The sequence below is a fragment of the Dendropsophus ebraccatus genome, chromosome 10 (genome assembly GCF_027789765.1).
Source record: "Dendropsophus ebraccatus isolate aDenEbr1 chromosome 10, aDenEbr1.pat, whole genome shotgun sequence".
NCBI classification, from domain to species: Eukaryota; Metazoa; Chordata; class Amphibia; order Anura; family Hylidae; genus Dendropsophus; species Dendropsophus ebraccatus.
The window spans coordinates 86,405,543-86,423,971 of NC_091463.1; the positions used below are offsets into that span (position 1 = coordinate 86,405,543).

General features: G+C 41.0%; 1 protein-coding gene across 1 annotated transcript; it reads right to left on the bottom strand.

Annotated features, from left to right (window-relative positions):
- Positions 1-474: 474 nt before the first annotated feature.
- On the bottom strand, positions 475-15,190 carry LOC138766492 (olfactory receptor 5B12-like). Its single transcript, XM_069944083.1, has 4 exons — positions 14,616-15,190; positions 14,408-14,525; positions 13,544-13,680; positions 475-784 (listed from the first exon to the last, which is right to left on the bottom strand). Exons 1-4 carry the CDS (start codon positions 15,188-15,190, stop codon positions 475-477), a joined length of 1,140 nt encoding a protein of 379 aa, XP_069800184.1.
- Between the last annotated feature and the right edge of the window lie 3,239 nt (positions 15,191-18,429).

Consider the following 18,429-nt stretch of genomic DNA (forward strand, 5'->3'; position numbering starts at 1 on the left):
CATTGGGCAGCACGGGACAGGAGGGATGGAGATCGCAAAGCACCGGGCAGCACAGGACAGGAGGTAGGGGAGAGATTGCGAAGCACCGCTCAGCACGGGACGGGAGGGAGGAGAGTGGGAGAGCGCAAAGCACTGGGCAGCAGGCTGATCACAAAGCACCGGGAGGGAGAGTAGGAGAATGCAGTGATTCCACAACATAGGCTTCTATATATACTGTGCTCCCTGCTGGACACTTTAGGTACATACACCCGAAATGTGACATCACTTTTTTTTAGACTATCATATGTACTAAATTGAGGGAAATAGAACTATATGTGCATTTCAAATATTTAGTGTATATTAGGAATTTGCTTAATTTTCCTTACGTGATAACATACTAAAAAAATACATTTTGCCCTCCTTTAGTTTTCTTTAATTTTTAAGTTCTTAAAAAATAAAGAAAATAATTTCTTAAAGAAAGTAGCTTAAATCAGTTTAGATTTGCTTGTTCACTCCAATGACATTGGCCGCTATACAACAGAATTTGTTTGCTTTACATTTCCAGATTCTCCTTCTAAAAGCTGTCTTGACATCTTTATTCTTAAGGCTGTATATAAGTGGGTTGAGCAAGGGGACAATCGCCATGTTAAATAAAGAAAACCATTTCTTTAAGCCGGGGACATTAACCGGTATAAGATATTGAAAGATCAATGTAGAGTAAAGCAACACAATGACTGTAAGATGTGAGGAGCACGTGTAGAAGGCTTTTCTCCTACCAATACTGGAACGGATCTTCATTATGGACCTAATTATAAAGATATAAGATGTTAATATTAGAAGGAATGGAATAATGAAATATACGGTAAGTCCTTCTGTATTGGTTAGTAATTCCAATATTGTGATGTCACTGCAGGCGATTTCCATGAGAGGGACAAGGTCACAGCAGAAGTGGTTAATGACATTGGAGAAAAAACAAGAGATCCTGAAGACAATCCAGGTTTGGGGAACAAAATGTAGAAAACCTAGTATCCAACCAAATGAGGCCAAGAGACAACATATCCTATAGTTCATAATAATGTTATAATTCAGGGGCCTACAAATAGCTACATATCGATCATAGCTCATGGCTGTCAATATAAATACTTCATGTGCTTGTAAGACTGAAAACATATAGAATTGTATTATACAGGCCAGGTAGAGCACTGTGTTATCTCCGGTGATGAACATTAGAAGAATCTTATGTAGGGTGAGAGTAGAAGACGTCATGTCCACTATAGACAGATTAGCAAGGAAGAAATACATGGGAGTGTGAAGATGAGAGTCCAGGCAGACCAGGAGAAGAAGACTCATATTTCCGACAAGAATAATTAGATAAACAAGTAAAACCAGAGTGAATATGGGAGCCTGAAGCTCAGGAACATCAGATATCCCCTTTATGATGAAATATGTTATTGTTTGATTTGACTTCATGTTTCTCACTGGTATGAATTAAAAGTGCTATGAAGTTACTTAAAGTGTATCCGTCATTTCAAACAACTTTGCAGAAATCAATAGTACAAGTAAAAATGAGATAGTCTGAAGTAGGTTTTATTAGGGAAAGTGGAAGATGGATTTGCACTGCCCATGAAAGCCTGTGGAGGGGGAGGGTCCGAGGGAGATGAGAAAGAGAAGAGAAACAGCCTGTGCAACTTGCAGACTAGACTGCTCACTGCTGGTCTTGGAACTTCTGAAAGTTTGCTTCAGTAAGTTAGGATTGCATGAACTTGTTTGTATATAGTGTATAGGAGCCAGCGCAAAGGTTAGTCTGTATCCACACATATGGAAAGCAGACTCAGAGGTGGAGTTTGTGTGGGGTAACCAGGGGAAAAATGGCATATACTGTACTAGATAAAGAATGGCCAGATATAGTCCTACTCCTCATGTACATACACAGGGCAGCTTACCCTGAAAAGTTACCTGAAATGACAGTTACACTTTACAGCAAACAAATTATAGACTATGAGGTCTCTACCGTGTAAAGGTAACCATACACCATCGACAACTGTTTGGCCGACAATTATCATTCCTAACCTTCCCGTTTCATGTTTCTTGTATGGGTAGAGGAAGGGTAAGCCACAGCAGACAGCTCTGGCACAACTTATCTCACCTAGAAAAATAGGGTCAGAAGGTAGATATCTAACACAGCCAACTCTTTTCTCTATCGCTGTTATCTTTTATAATGTAAATGTCTGCAATATTACTTATAGAAACATAGATAACTGAAGACATTATACTGTATCTGTCTGAAATTCATGTTCATGATTCATGTTAGATAGATGTTAGGACAAGGAGACACATTGTACCTTTCATATATCTGTCTGTGCTTCCAGAACATAAAACTGCTTGAAGCCTCCATTGCAAACTGTCATAGAAGCTTTCACAAGCTTCTGATCTGCTAAGGGCTGTAATACCTCCCCTTCCAATCCCTGCTATGCTTGGTTGACAGTCAGCTGGTTAGCCAGCACTACAAAAACATGGCCACCTCCAGAGACAGCACAACTTTTGTCTCCAATTCAGGGGTAGTTTGCAATTAAGCTTCATTCACTTCAATGGAACTGAGTAACAAAACCTGCACCCAAACTGGAGACAAGAATGGTGCTGTCTCTGTAAGAAAGTGGTCATATTTTTGTAGTGCTGAATAACACCTTCAAAGCCATTAGAAGACCAGGAGCTTAAGAAATGATCTGACACTTTTCAGTGGAGAATTTAAGCATGTTTCTAGGTTCTGGAAGCACAGACATATCTTAAAGGTACCATGTGTCTCCTTGTCCTAACAGCATGTAACAGTGTCAGCAGGTTGAAACATGAATTACAGCTGAAAGATTTACTTTTAAAAAACCCTTTTAAAACACTTCTCTCCGTACCCTTTTTCATACTTAAATGTTTTGGCCATGTCTCCTTCTCTTTTTTTTCTAAGAAATTATATATTCAGTGCAGAGTAAGCCTTTTTCTGTACAAACAAAACTTTTTTTTAAGCTGTATACGGTGTAAATGTTATGTCCCAAACATTGAAACAGTCACTTACCATACAACTGTGCTGATTTTCTGTCTGTAGATGTAATATCACAGTAACAATTGGAAGCACTGAGGCCTTATATAGTATATTGTCTGACTATAATTAATCCCTTTGCTCTTGCATGCTCCATTAGGATTCATTACACTTGTTTTTGTTTCTGAATTCTGTAACATTTATAGTTATTAGTTTATTAATATCTCCTGTTCAAACATCTGGTGATGCGGCATTACGTCTTTCTTTTAGTCTATATAGCTAGTATAGGGGGCAGTTAGGGGCCTACACAATGTTACCACTACTGTAATTTGGGATCCAAAACACCGTATTGCCATTTACCTCCAAAATATTTGTTCATCCAGGAGCCAAATAAACTATGCCACACAGTGTCCAGATAAATGCTGTATACCAGGCCCAGATAAATAAGAGCAGCCCACAAAATTTTTGTGCCTCAAAGCAAAATGTATCTGTAGAGTAAGAGAAAGATGGTGATTTCCCTGATGGACTAGGTCAGTAAAGATATTAATGGTCACAAGGCTTGAAGTCCATTATATTCAAGTTAAAGGGGTTATCTTGGGAGCCAAAGAGGGCTCAAGCCTTCTGCTCATCGGAACCCACTTTCTGCCTGGTCACAGCCGGACGATCTCATACCACATGTGAACATGGCCTTATAGTGAAAGGTGATGGGTACGCAACCAATTAAGAGCATACTTGCCCATTAAATCACGAGCACGCAGCATACATGCCCTAGGAGGCGGGAACGTGGGCCAGCCAGAGGAGAAGCAGGAAGGATCGTGGTCAGGTGAGGCATTCAAAGGGGGCTGAAGAGATGGTGGAATCGAGCCCCTGCATGTGGTCTCTGGCATCTGCCCGCAGTACACAGCGGGAGGAGTGGACGTGGCAGTGATAGTGCCCCGAAGCAATCTGTGTGTTAGGGCTTTCACTCCTCTGACCATCCAATGTCATAGAGGAACACACCAGGCCAAGATCAATCACATTTTAATACGAAAGAAAATAATCTATACTGCAATAAAATTGCAGACTATAATGTGAATTTAAGATTCAAACTGGCGCAGTCAGCTTGTTGAAAACATAGGATGGCCAGTCAGCAGAGCCACAGATGTGTACATTAACCCTAACCCTCCCAGCATTACAAAGAAACTTCAAAGTTGCAGTAAAAAAACTGCCAACTGACTTGCTTACATGAGCTGTCTGGAGGGGGGGGGGGGGGGTTGAGAGCAGAAATGGACTGAACAGCTCAGATACAGTTTTCTATGTCTTTAGCAGAAAGCAGAATGCTCAAGAGAAGGAGACAGATAAGGTAATGACATCTATGGAATGAATTGTTAGTCATCATATATTTTACCTAACCAGATAACCCATTTAAGCATTAAAATTAGTTAGTTTACTCAGCTGAAGCGATGCTCAGGGGCATCCAACATATATAGCGATTATTTCCAACTGGTCAGAACATCGCAGCTTACGGAGGGCATTTCTTGCACGTTAAGAGTTGCTGAAGTGTGTGCAGTTTGCCTGGACATTTTCATTAGCTGCTTTAGTCCAGTAAAGGACTTTTAGTTAGTGGGGAAACAGCCAGGAGGATATCTTTTATCTGATAGAGCTCATCAGTTTCTCTCTGGCATGGTGGCGTTCTCCCAGGCTTACCAGGTGTGGAACCATGTGATAATGCTGGGCCTGGCATCGGTGGTATGAAGGTGGAACTGTGGATGGATGGAAGAGGAAGGACAAGGCAGGTTACTGCAATCCTTGGGCCAGAAGGATGTTGTTCTAGTGCCCTGTGATGGACATAAACTGCCTTGCCCACAGTTGGAGCTCTGCACATTGGCGATGAAGTGTACATTAGCAGTAGAGATAAGCGAACCGGGTTCGAGTCCATCCGAACCCGAACGTTCGGCATTTGATTAGCGGGGGCTGCTGAAGTTGGATAAAGCTCTGAGGTTGTCTGGAAAACATGGATACAGCCAATGACTATATCCATGTTTTCCACATAGCCTTAGGGCTTTATCCACGTTCAGCAGCCACCGCTAATCAAATGCAGAAAGTTCGGGTTCGGATCGACTCGAGCATGCTCGAGGTTCGCTCATTTCTAATTAGCAGAGATCCAAAGACTGGCCAAGCTGCTGTTACATGTAGGTGTGCAGGGCTAGTTCTGCTTTTTTTGAAGAAGTAATGCCTGCTCAGCACTCTCCACCTCCACTAAATGGAAAGGGAGGGACTGGAAGACTAGCAACTTGCATTGCGAGCTTCACCATGGTTGGGTGTGTGCTCACATATTTGTTTATTTGCAATCTCCTCAGGAAGCTCGGAACAGAGTAGTAGGAGCATCAGGCCCGATTGTGGACACAGAAGTTGACAGGTAGGAGAAGCACTGTGGAGCCCTCACTGTTACGGATGGTGTGGGGCGCACTAGTGTAATGTCCCAGAACGGGTGTGCTATTACTGTTTTTAGCATGTGGAATCTGGCATTGAAAAGAAAACTATATGCTATGTGTCTGATAATGATAATAATGTGGTAATGATGAGTCGCAGTAGAAAAAATATAACAGCTTTACTAAACAGTCTCTTGTAAATACAGAACACTTTAGCAGAAAATAGCTTATATGGATACAAGCTTTAGTGCTTCACTGAATCTGTGCTGGGAGATACTTGTAAGTGCTGATATAATAGAAGTAGTGGTAGCGGTACTGGTAGAGTTTAGATTTTAGCAGTAAGGAGAAGAGGAGAGTTTGTCAAGGGAGTCTCAACCCAAGGTAGTTGTGTGCTCTGCCGGTACTTTAGAGAGAAGAATACTTCAGAGATACTTGAGCCTGTGTTTAGACTATGTCTGACCACCTTCTGCCCTACAGTGTCATGGTACTCGTCCTACTAGGGTGACACAAGCCTTAGTCAGGGTTTCCTGGGTGAAGCTAAGTGTCCGAAATTTCACGGTGTCACCTGAGCTGTGAAATAGAAAAAGTAGACCTTCATTACGGTAGCTTTGCTCTATCCAGGTCAGTTCCTCTGTAGCTTGGATACTGCCCTGCACTGTGTAGAATGGTTCTCGGCGTGGGCTGAGTTATTCTCCAACTTGTCCTCGTTGTAGCGTCTAACACTGCATAATGTATATAAGAGATAGACTGAAGAAACGGATTCTCTCTGGCTGATTCATATACGTGTCTCGACTTACTAACACAGCTGGACTGTCCCGGACAGGGGTCCTGGCAGAGCCAGGCCCTGGCTTAACTACAGCAGGGTTGCCTACTTTGTGTGTGTCCTCCTCCAATGAGAATCTGAAGGAGTCTGACGCTACACTTCCTCCCACCGAGAGACTACTTCCTACAAGGGTGTGTAAGAGCCCCTGTGAGTGGTAGAGAAGATTGTGTGCAAAGAGAAAGGAGAATAGGGACAGGCAGAAGAGAAAGAAATATCTCCATAAACAATACAGAAGAAGCAGTAACCCTTTCTTCACTACAGCTGTGCAATATATACAGGTTCACATACAAAACACTGACATCTGATGGTAAAACCAATAAATACCTCACTTTGAGTGAAAGGCTTTTGTGACAGGTGTGGTACAAGAAACACCCATGATGGGGCACCACACATGGCGATGTATGTGTGTGTTACACTATGAAAGAAAAATGTAAAATAAAACACACACACAAATGCACTTAAAAAATGTTTATTTAGTCCCAAAGAAAAATCTTCACATATTTGTTATCTACATCACATAACAACATGTATCCTGAATTATGGTGCGTTCACACCTACAGGATCTGCAGCTGATTTTCTGCAGCAGATTTCAGTTCAATAACTGAACACAGCATCAGATTTGATGCTGTGTTCAGTTATTTAACTGAAATCTGCTGCAGAAAATCAGCTGCAGATCCTGTAGGTGTGAACGCACCCTTAATGTTTATATTTATTGAGCAGTGGAACAACAGAATATATACTTATATAATATAACATTTACATGAAGGGCAACTCATTTTGCAAAAAATAGAAAAATAAATTAATGATTGCCAGAATGCAAAAGATAACACGTCAGTTTTACCATAGGGTGAACGGCGTAAACACAAAACCCCTCAAAATAAAAGGAATTGCACCTTTTTTCCAATTTCAGTGCACATATATATATTTTTTTTGCAGCATATTTTATAGAAAAATTATGTATGTACTTGCAAAATATAATTGGTGTCACAAAAAAAGGGCTCATGTGGGTCTGTAGGGGAAAATATGCAAGCGCAGTGGCCTTTTAAACACGAGGAAGAAAAAAACAAAGCACAAAAATGAAAACTGTCTCCGTCCTTAAAGGGTTAAAGAAAAGTAACTTAAATAAGATTAGATTTGCTTCTTCACTCCGATCACATTGGCCACTATACAACAGAATGTGTTTGCTTTACATTTCCAGATTCTCCTTCTAAAAGCTGTCTTGACATCTTTATTCTTAAGGCTGTATATAAGTGGGTTAAGTAAGGGGACAATCGCCATGTTAAATAAAGAAAACCATTTCTTTAAGCCGGGGACATTAACCGGTATAAGATATTGAAAGATCAATGTAGAGTAAAGTAATAGCATAGCATTAGCCAGCATTAGAGATTCACTTGTCCTGTGTTCCTGGGTTTTAGACTTTCTGGGAGTCTTGTCACTTGTTTTTTTCATTTTAACCCTTATTCCTCCGACGCAGAGAGAGTTGCAGTTACTGTCTCATATCTCCAAATTCCGCCAATGGTGTTCTGTGACAGGGTGGCCAGACTCCCTACTAAAGACTGTTTTTTTGCCAAGGTTTGTCAGATGCTATAAAGGACACCATGGTCAGTCACCCCATACCTGATTTCCTCAGTGACCTTATGGCCTAGCTGTTTACATATATAGGAGATTAAAGGAAAGACGTAAGGAGAAACATGGGGTGACCACAGTCCTTCTCAAGCCAAATCAGTATGTTAGATCTTCTCCTCCTCCTTCGAAAGATGCCATGTCTTCTGCTCCCTGAGTGCCTGAAGAGAAGCCTATGATATTGCACTGTACTTCAGCTGCCGCCCAAAAGAAAATACCAGTCGGAGAACACATTGTGTTTGTACTGCAGGAAACCAGGACACTTTGTCAAGGACTGCGTCTAGACCGAGCCAGCAGACAGGAAACGCCGGTGCCTGGGTGACTTTTAGGAGAGTCACTCAGGCACAAAGGTACCTCATAATTCTGTTGAAAAAATTTCTGTTACCGGTAACTTTATTTTCTGATGATAATTCTTTCTCTTGCAAAGCAATGGTAGACTGAAGCACTGCCTAGAATTTTATGCGAGTGTCAGTTGCTTTGTCCTTAGGCCCAAAATTGGTTTCTTTATATTCTACATTTTTGGTGCCTGGAGCGGATTCCACTCCCTTCAGAGAAGATAAAATCAGGTTCCGTTCTTCTGAGGTTACCATGAGGGTTGGGTGTCTTTACTGGCTGGGGTCAGAGGGGCTGGGCTTCTCAGTGGTGGCGGTGTGGAAGGGTCTGTCCTCGGTGGTGTTGTGTGAACTATCCAAAACAAATAAATAAAAACAAAGACCTGCCACACGCTCCCCCGTATCGGCGGCTCTCCTCTTCTCCCTCCGAGCACATGTGGTGTGTAACGCACTTGGCCTGCGCTGCAATCAGGCTCGGACTGGCCCACAGGGGAGCATGGGAATACCCCGGTGGGCCCTACCTATTGGTGGGCTCCTGAGCAGGAGGTCTGTATCCCTATTAAGCAGCTTCAGGATGACATATAATCCCCCAGTTAGTTTCTTTGTTTTTTTTGTTTAGTTTCTTTTTTTTGCTTGTTTGTCTGCCGATTTGAGGTCGTCCATTCTGGGGCCACAGAACATTCCGCCTGTGAATTTGCCAACTGATAAACTTTTTGTACCTGTTAACCTTAGAATAGAAGTGTTTAAGAAAATACATTCTTCCTAGTTATCTGGTCATCCTGGTCTAGTGTGCACCAGCTACAGTACTTGCTGTCACGTTCCTGCTGGTGGCAACAAGGTGTCCAAGAATTTGTTAAGACATGTGAGACCTGTGCCAGGGTGAAAACCCCTTGGTTACCAGGGCTGTGGAGTCAGAGTCGGTTAAAAAAAATCTTAAAACAATTTAGAATTAAGTTTTGCTCATCAATACATATTATGAGAAACATTCTAATAGGACACTGGCCTTATTAGATAGGGGTGGTTGGGGAAAAGTTGTCAGCCACTATTTGTCAGTTTGTTTCTGAGCTGGAAGAGTCCATTGTGTGGGGGGAGATCTGTGCTGTTCTATTCCTGGATGCTGGATGACTGTATATGAGCAGCAGTGTAACATGGTCATATCATGTGTAATATAGAGGAGGAGGAGGAGAAGACATAAGTAGTGTAGCAGTAACCTCTGTCCTCATTGTGGTGTTTTTCTTCAGTGTTCTATGGCTGCAGCAGGGTGTGTGTGTATGCTATGGCTGCAGCAGGCTGTGTGTGTGTGTGTGCTATGGCTGCAGCAGGCTGTGTGTGTGTTTGTGTGCTATGGTTGCAGCAGGCTGTGTGTGTATGCTATGGCTGCAGCAGGCTGTGTGAGTGTGTGCTATGGCTGCAGCAGGTTGTGTGTGTATGCTATGGCTGCAGCAGGTTGTGTGTGTATGCTATCGCTGAAGCAGATTGTGTGTGTGTGTGTGTGTGTGTGTGTGTGCTATGGCGTGCGCCAACACCCACAGTGACCCCTCTATATCACTATGGCTGACCCCTCTATATCACTATGTGTGACCCCCTGTATATCACTATGGCTGACCGCTATATTACAGGTATCTGGCATTGTTAGCAGTGTATCTGTGTGTATGGTGAATATTTAGTTAGAAATTAAAAGACCACCTGCTCTTTCTAGTCTAGTTGTGAGTTGTTCAGGACATGGAGGCTGGAGACTGGCTGCATCCACTGCACACACAGGAGAAGCTGCTTTATATCTTTCCTTATTCCCTCAGAAATTGCCCTAGGATCATGCCCTAGGAGCCAGTGTGATAAATAACTCCCCTGATATATGACTGGCCATTTATGAAGGAGCAGGAGTCGGAGTCGGGAGTCGGAGCTGCGGCTTACCTACTCCACAGCCCTGTTGGTTACTACCTGAGGGTTCACTACAACCATTCCCCCTGTCCAGTAATTCCCTCAGCCAAGTTCACTCCTCATTACATACTGTAGGTACCTTTACAATTGATGATGGAAAAAACCCAGTTTCATTCAGATTACAGTTGCCTCATTCTAGAGGAGCGAACTTAGGTGATAGCTAGGGACCTCCACGCTCCTGGCTTGGTTAAAAGATTAAATTTACTGTACCCTGCCAGACCCTAGTGAGGGTCGGAAGTCCCCTCTTTAATGGGGGTTCTCACCTTAGTGCACTGCCGGCTTCATGCCTGTGCCGGCGGCGTCACTGGTAATGGGGCCCTAGCATTTTGCACCACCTCCGGCCAGATGGCCCGGGTGCTATGTGTTTGCCATTATGCTTACTGGTGGCTGACACCGCCAGTCAGCTCTGTGAAGGGGTTAAGGGGCTGGGGTCTCTGCCCTAATCACACCCTGGGGCTCCAGACTCCATAAGACTACTGCCTTTTTGAGTGGGACTAAGCTAGCGTTGATTATTATTCCCTGGTTTTCCTGAATTTGATTTGACTTCCTGAATATCCTGAATATTTTTTACAGTGACGGACGATAGTTATTCACCCTGAATTTACTGTGTTTGTTTTGTCCTGTCTTTGTCTTGTGTACCACTTAACCCAGTACAGTGATCTTTTTCTGGTGGTCCTGGTGGTCCTAAAGTTGGGGCCGGCTTGCTAAGGAGCTGATCCCTCTAAAAGGAAGGGACAGCGAGGCGAGTGCCAGCATTAGGGCTTCACTTGTCCTGTGTTCCTTGGTCACATCATAGGATGTTTTCAAAATGATGGCAGCACGGGAAAGGACAGTTCCGTTAAAACAGGACAGACAAATATACATTTGACATGTCCCCTGCAGTTCCGTCAGTATTCATAATTATGCATTTTTCCTTTACAACCCGTTTAAGGCTTATATACACCTTCAATAACTGTCGAATTAGCGATTGTCAGTCACACCAACCTCATCTGTCGGTGGTTGTGCACAGGGGCCCCATATATCTACCAATGAGTGGTGGCTCAGCTGACATAAGTCTAAGTTGTATGGTCACTTTTAGCTGTATCTATTGTACACAGATAATCTGATCACAGATATTAGGCATAATTTGTGAGACTTTGGGGCCGTGTTCACACATTGCATTTTCTTGCAGTACTTCAAAATTTCTGTGAAAATGCTGCAGTGTCGCAACAGAGAAACTCCAGTGTGAAACTCGAACAGGACAGAATGGAACGACTGCACATCCCATCTATGGCTGACACTAATGCCGCTTGGCCTATATTAAAAATCAACACCAGAGTGTCTGTATATGAATTGATCAAGCCATATTGCCCCGTGTACCACCGCGCAGGTCCTCTGGTCCACACAGGTCCCTACGCTAACTCCACACCGTGTCGGTCAGCGACAAAGCATGCACGTGCAGGGAAGGGAGGCCATGGAACGGCTCCGCAACCCCAATGTCACAGGACCAGACCCAAAAAGCCCCACCAAAACCCGGCCAGCACCACCGGCGGGAAAGGCTGCCCCCAAACGACACAAGTATGGATATGGTATTACACTTACCATTGATGCTCTCACAGAATGGGGAAGACATAAGGTCCGAACATGTGAGCACAGGCATATCCTGCTAATATTGGTCATGTGGGTCTTATAAAGGAGTGCGAGCTGTTCAGAGAGGGAGAACTGTTTTGCACTCCTCCTGGTTAGACCCACATGACCGCAATTAGCAGGAGACACCTGAGTGCCCATGGTTTTAATCCCTCCTGTCTGTCCCATTCTATCTTTGATAGCTATGGTGAGTGCAATACCTTATCCAGACTTGTGCTGTTTGGGGGCAGCTTCCTCCGCCGGTGGTGCTGGCTGGGTTTTGGTGTGGCATTCTTGGGTCTGGTCCTGTGGCATGGAGGTTGCAGGGCCATTCCATAGCCTCCCTTCCCTGACTTTGCACGCCTGCGGGGGTGGTGGTCGCTGACTGGCACAGTGTGGACTTAGTGTAGGGACCCATGTGTATCAGATACCTGCACGAGGTACATGGGGCAGTGTGGCTTGATCAATTCACATACAGAATTCTGATGTTTTTTATGCAGCCGAGAGGTACTAGTATCAGCCATAGGTGTGAGGTGCAGCACTCTTTTTCTTCCCTGAACCGTCCAGTGTGAAACTGCCTAAGCCTAGGTTCACACACTAATAACAATTTTAATTAAAAAAAACCCGTCGTCAGTTCACACATGGTGTCGAATAACAGCAGTTGGTCATATCGGCTGCCAAATTAATGTTCATGTCATTAATTTACGGCCATTATTTAGAGAACAGTGGGCATTATTTTAAGTTGTTTACTCGTAGATTTCTTTCACCATAATTTACACAAAATTGAATGGAACTTTTAAAATAGCAACACCCAAAAGGGTGTTAAAATCTCAAACCTTTTTTCGTGAGCGGGTGATTTTATTTCTGTCATAGGACAGTCTGTTGATTGTGTATGTGCATATTCTTGCTACATTTCTTCTCTATATCTGTGTTTTACTTTGTTTATACTAAAAACTTTAATAAAAAGACAATTTAAAAAAAAATCTCAAACCTTGGCTTGAATAATGAACCAACGTCTGTCACTGCAATGACAGCTGCCAAAGAATGCTAGCCTGTGTTAAATCTATCGCTATTGAACACACATCTTTCTGTGCAAACAGGAGATGTGCGGCCAATAACAAATGGGTATGACGTACTCCCATGGCCTGCCAGGTCACCAGACCTCTTACCAATAGAGCACGTCTGGGATATGCTTGGAAGGCAACCACAGTCATCCCGGAATACTGGTGAATTAATTGCCCAGTTGACAAGATTATGGCAAAATCTTCTGATTCGATGCCACTCCGCAATTCAGCTGGTGTAGCTGCCAGAAGTGGCTTTACTTCTTACTGATTTGTAACCTTTTTGCATACCATAGCTTCTTAATAAAACAATATTTAGTTCTGAATTTGTAATCATTTGTTTTGTGATAGTAGATGATTTTCTTCTGGGTGCATTTTTTTTGTGACAGAGTGTATAATATTACAGAAAAATGCTTTTTTCTTCACTTACCAGATACCTCTTCTTCCCTCCATGGCAGCTGTAGAGAGAAAGGCGCACAAAGGGATGATCTGCTTCTTTTAAGCATGTTTTGCTCCAGTGCTGCATTCTGTCACTCATAAGCTGAATTCATTGGAAACAAACTGACAATTAGAGACATAGCCTGAAAGAACAATGTAATACTCATATACACATACAATTCATGAAAATGTATGCGACTATTACACTTGTGAACTAAAATGTAAAATAAGCAATAATACAAAAGGGGTTGTCCAGGAAAAACACATAATCAGTAATGTTGCCCATGACAGCAATGTATACTTACCTGTCTGCTCCAACGCAGCTGTCAGTTCTTCCAATGGCCACCCACAATGTGTTTCCACAACATCCGCTGAAGTGTTGCTCCCACCAAAAATGGCTGCTCAAAATAGATTCTATAATGTCTATGCTGAGGCTCCATTTCTGGTGGGAGAAAAATTTTATTGGATATTGTGGAAATGTTGACAGTGGCAGAGAGTGGGCAGCCCGGGAACTAGCAGCTGCGGTGGAGCTGGACAGGTAAGTATACATTACTGTCATGTCCCCTGCAGCCCCGGAAACTTCTCCGATCACGTGATTTTCCTTGATAACCCCTTTAATAACAGTAAAAAGTGTATTTTTATTTTTAAATAAATTACGTTTGTTCAGTCTAAGTAAACCATGTACGCCTGTTTGGTATTCGCCATAACAACATGTACAGTAAGGTCATTTCTAAAGATTAGTGGAACAGTGGAATATATATATTTTATTATTATAAATAAATTTGATTATAAATTAAACTGTAATACATATGTACCAAAATATTTAAATAAAGAGCTAAATATTTAGAAAAAATAAATAAATAAATTGCTACGTTTATGTTGACCAAACAAATAAAAATGTCAGCCAGATGCAAAGAGACAAATTTAAATGATACTCATAGCCTCAAGACTTAAAACTTTCAGTCTTCAAAATCAAATTAGATTTTCTTCTTCACTTCGATGACATTGCCCGCTATACAACAGAATGTGTTTATTTTACATTTCCCGATTCTCCTTCTAAAAGCTGATTTGATATCCCTATTCCTGAGGCTGTATATAAGGGGGTTGAGCACAGGGACAATCCCCATGTTAAATAAGGAAAACCATTTCTTTGAGCCTGAAACATTAACCGGTATAAGATATTGAATGATCAACGTGGTGTAAAGCAACACGATGACTGTAAGATGTGAGGAACACGTGTAGAAGGCTTTTCTTCTACCAATACTGGAACGTATCTTCATTATGGACCTAATTATAAAGATATAAGATGTTAATATGAGAATAAATGGAATAATAAAATATATGGTAAGTGCTTCTGTATTGGTTAGTGTTACCAACATTGTGAGATCACTGCAGGCAATTGCCATTAAAGGCACAAGGTCACAGCAGAAGTGGTCAATGACATTTGTAAAATAACAAGAGATCTTGGATACAAACCAGATGAAAGGAACATATTGTATAAAACCAAATAGCCAACAAAATGAGGCCAAGAGAAGACATATCTTATAGTCCATAATAATCTTATAATTCAGGGGCTTACAAATAGCTACATATCGATCGTAGCCCATGGCCGTCAATATGAAAATTTCATGTGCTTGTAAGACTGAAAACATATAGAATTGTATTATACAGGCCAGATAGAGAACAGTGTTATCTCCAGTGATGAACGTTAGAAGGATCTTATGTAGGGTGACGGTGGAAGACGTCATGTCCACTACAGACAAGTTAGCAAGGAAGAAATACATGGGAGTGTGAAGATGAGAGTCCAGGCAGACCAGGAGAAGAAGACTCGTATTCCCAACAAGAACAAAGAGATAAATGAGTAAAACCAGAACAAATATTGGAGCCTGGAGCTCAGGAGCATCAGATAGCCCCTTCATGATGAAATATGTCACTGTTTCGTTTGGCTCCATGTTTCTCACTGGTATGAGTAAAAAGTGCTATAAAGTTACTTAAAGCAAACAAATTGTAGACTATGAGATCTCTCTCATATAGGGGTGGTCATACGTTGTTGAGAATTGTTTGGGGGAAATAACTACTCATGTCCTTCCTACTTACATGAACATTCAGTGTGCCCTAAAATTCATGTTTCCTGTACAGCAGAATAGGGTAAGGCAGTACATATCTAACACAGACAACCCTTTCCTCCATTGCTGTTGTGGAGAGTCGAGAAGCCATAAACAAGATTTAAGTCAGCACAACCTGCCAAGATTGATTGGTCTAGCCGCCTTTAGTCTAAAACAGTGCTTCTCATTTCAAGTCCTCAAGTACCCGCAACTGGTCATGAATTGAGGATACCACTTAAATACAGCAGCCAATGCACTTACTATAACTATATCACCTGTGAAACACTAAGGATATCCTCAAATCATGACCTGTTGGGGGTACTTGAGGACTGGAGTTGAAAAAACCCTGGTCTAAGGTATATGGGCATCTCCCATAAAACCTTCTACAAACATCATCCTTGGCATCTTGTGGCAAAATTTTAGGCTATGTTCCCACAGACTGTCATTTAACAGCAAAAGAGGGCCGTCTATTGATAATGTTGGCCACAAATAATGGTCATTAACAATATTTGCTGCCATCAATATCAAGAGACTGACGTCATTCCTCGATAAAATCCAGTAGTGGGAACATAGTCTCATAATGTCATTGGCTGTAATATTACTTACAGAAACATTGAAAATTGATGACATTAAAGTGGATTTGTCAGATGCATTTCACATTATAAACTGCTGACACTGTTACATAGATGTTAGGACAAGGAGAAACTTGGTACCTTTCATTTATCTATTTGTGCATCCAGAACATAGGAAAAAATGTATTATTAATAATAATCATAATAATAATTATTATTATTATTACTACATCTGACTGTCTGACACTTTCCCCTATAGTTTAATTATATTATTATTATTATTATTATTATTATTATTATTATTATTATTATTATTATTATTATTATTATTACTACATTTGACTATCTGACACATTTCCCTATAGTTTATTATTATTATTATTATTATTATTATTACATCTTACTGTCTCTGTAAGCTAAGTTCAAAGCATGTTCAGGGAGGGGAGGGGATGAGGTGTTAGGCCAGATTTACATGTCTGTGCTATAAGATCCATAAGCTGACGTTCAGGAGCTTAGAAAAGCCTCTTTGAGACTTTTTACTAAAAAACAAAAGTATTTTTCTATGTTCTTCAGTACAGCAGATATCAGCAGTTTGGGTAGTGAATTGCAGCTAACAGATTTGCTATAAGGCTATGTTCACACATAGTATTTTGGTCAGTATTTTTTTAACCAAAACCAGGAGTGGCCTGAAAACACAGAAACTGTGCAAATCTTTCCATTATAATTTTGCCCTGTCATTTCCACTCCAGAATTTGGTTGAAAGAAAATGGCGGAAATACTATGTGTGAACAAAGGCTAAAAGACCACATAATCGCATTATCATTTAAACCTTTTTTAGAAATTCAAATGTTTAACTTTATCGATTAAGTATAAAGTAAGCCTATTCTCATAAGTTGTATACTTAAAGGGAGTGTATTATCAACAAGTTACATATTGTTTTAATCAAGTTTTTATTTAAAATAATCCTGAAATCCAATTTTCATTCTCTAAAAGGAATACCAGCAAAATATCTCAAGAAAGTAAGCTCTAATTTCATTTATAATCACATCCTTACATATTAATCTATAACTTTTTTTAAGCCGTATGCAGCTTCAATGTTACGTCCCAAATGCTAAAACAGTCACTTACCATACAGCTGTGCTGATTTTCTGTCTGTAGATGTAATATCACAGTAACAATTGGGAGCACTGGGGCCTTATATAGTATATTTTATGACTATAATTAATCCCTTTGCTCTTCCGTTGTCCATGAGGATTTATAACACTTGTTATTTTTTTGTTAATTGACTGTAACATTTATAGTTATTATGTTATTAATATATTCTTTATAAACATCTGGGGATGCCTCATTACATCTTACCCTTGTACTCTTTGTAGCTAGTATATGGGGCACCATCATCTGCACATTGCCATTTACATCCCAAATATTTGCTCAGGAACCAGATACAACATGTCATACAGTGTCCAGATAAATGCTGTATACCATGCCTAGATAAATCAGCAGCCCAAGAATTTTCTATGTCTCAAAGCAAACTTTATCTAACTTAGATGTCTGTAGAATAAGCAAGTGATGATTTCCTTAATTTTCTATGGTAGTAAAGTTTATAAAGGGGTTATGCGGAAAGCAGAGAAGGTTGTACTTCCTCCCGCTGACCTTTTCTGCTGATGGGAGGGGGTGGGAGCATGGTGTAGGTAAAAGCTTAGGCTGGGTTCACACTACGTTTTTGCAATCCGTTTTTTTGTCATCTGTTTTTTTGCAAAGAACGGATGGAAAAAAATGAATGCATGTGTGTGCATCCGTTTTGATCAGTTTTTCCATTGAATTCCATTATATATATATAAAAAAAAATGATCGAAATGGATCCACTTTTTTAAATGGACACAAAAATGTGGTCGACCATGTTTTTGTGTACTTTAAAAAAACTGATTCATTTTGATCTGTTTTTTTTTTTTTTTTTTAATGGAATTCAATGGAAAAACAGATCAAAACAGATGCACACAGATGCATCTTTTTTTTCCATCCATTTTCCATCTGCACACCTTACTACACTTTTTTTGGAAGGTTCGGTTGTACCAAGTTTCGGATTTCTTCGGATTTCATAGTTTAAAGCATCTATATGATACGGGGGTAGTGTATTTGGTTGAATTTAGGGCTCTACATGTCAGTAACATCATTATTAGAGATGAGCGAACCTCGAGAATGCTCAAGTTGATCCGAACCCGAACTTTCGGCATTTGATTAGCGGTGGCTGCTGAAGTTGGATAAAGCCCTAAGGCTATGTGGAAATCATGGATATAGTCTTAGGCTGTATCCATGTTTTCCAGACAACCTTAGAGCTTTATCCAAGTTCAGCAGCAACAGCTTATTAAATACCGAACGTTCGGGTTCGACTCGAACCCAAACCCGGATCGCTCATCTCTAATCATTATCTTTTATCTCAAAGTCAATTTTTTTTTTTTTTTAGACAATATTCACCATCACAGGGTCTATGCAGGAAATTCACCATTACTGGGT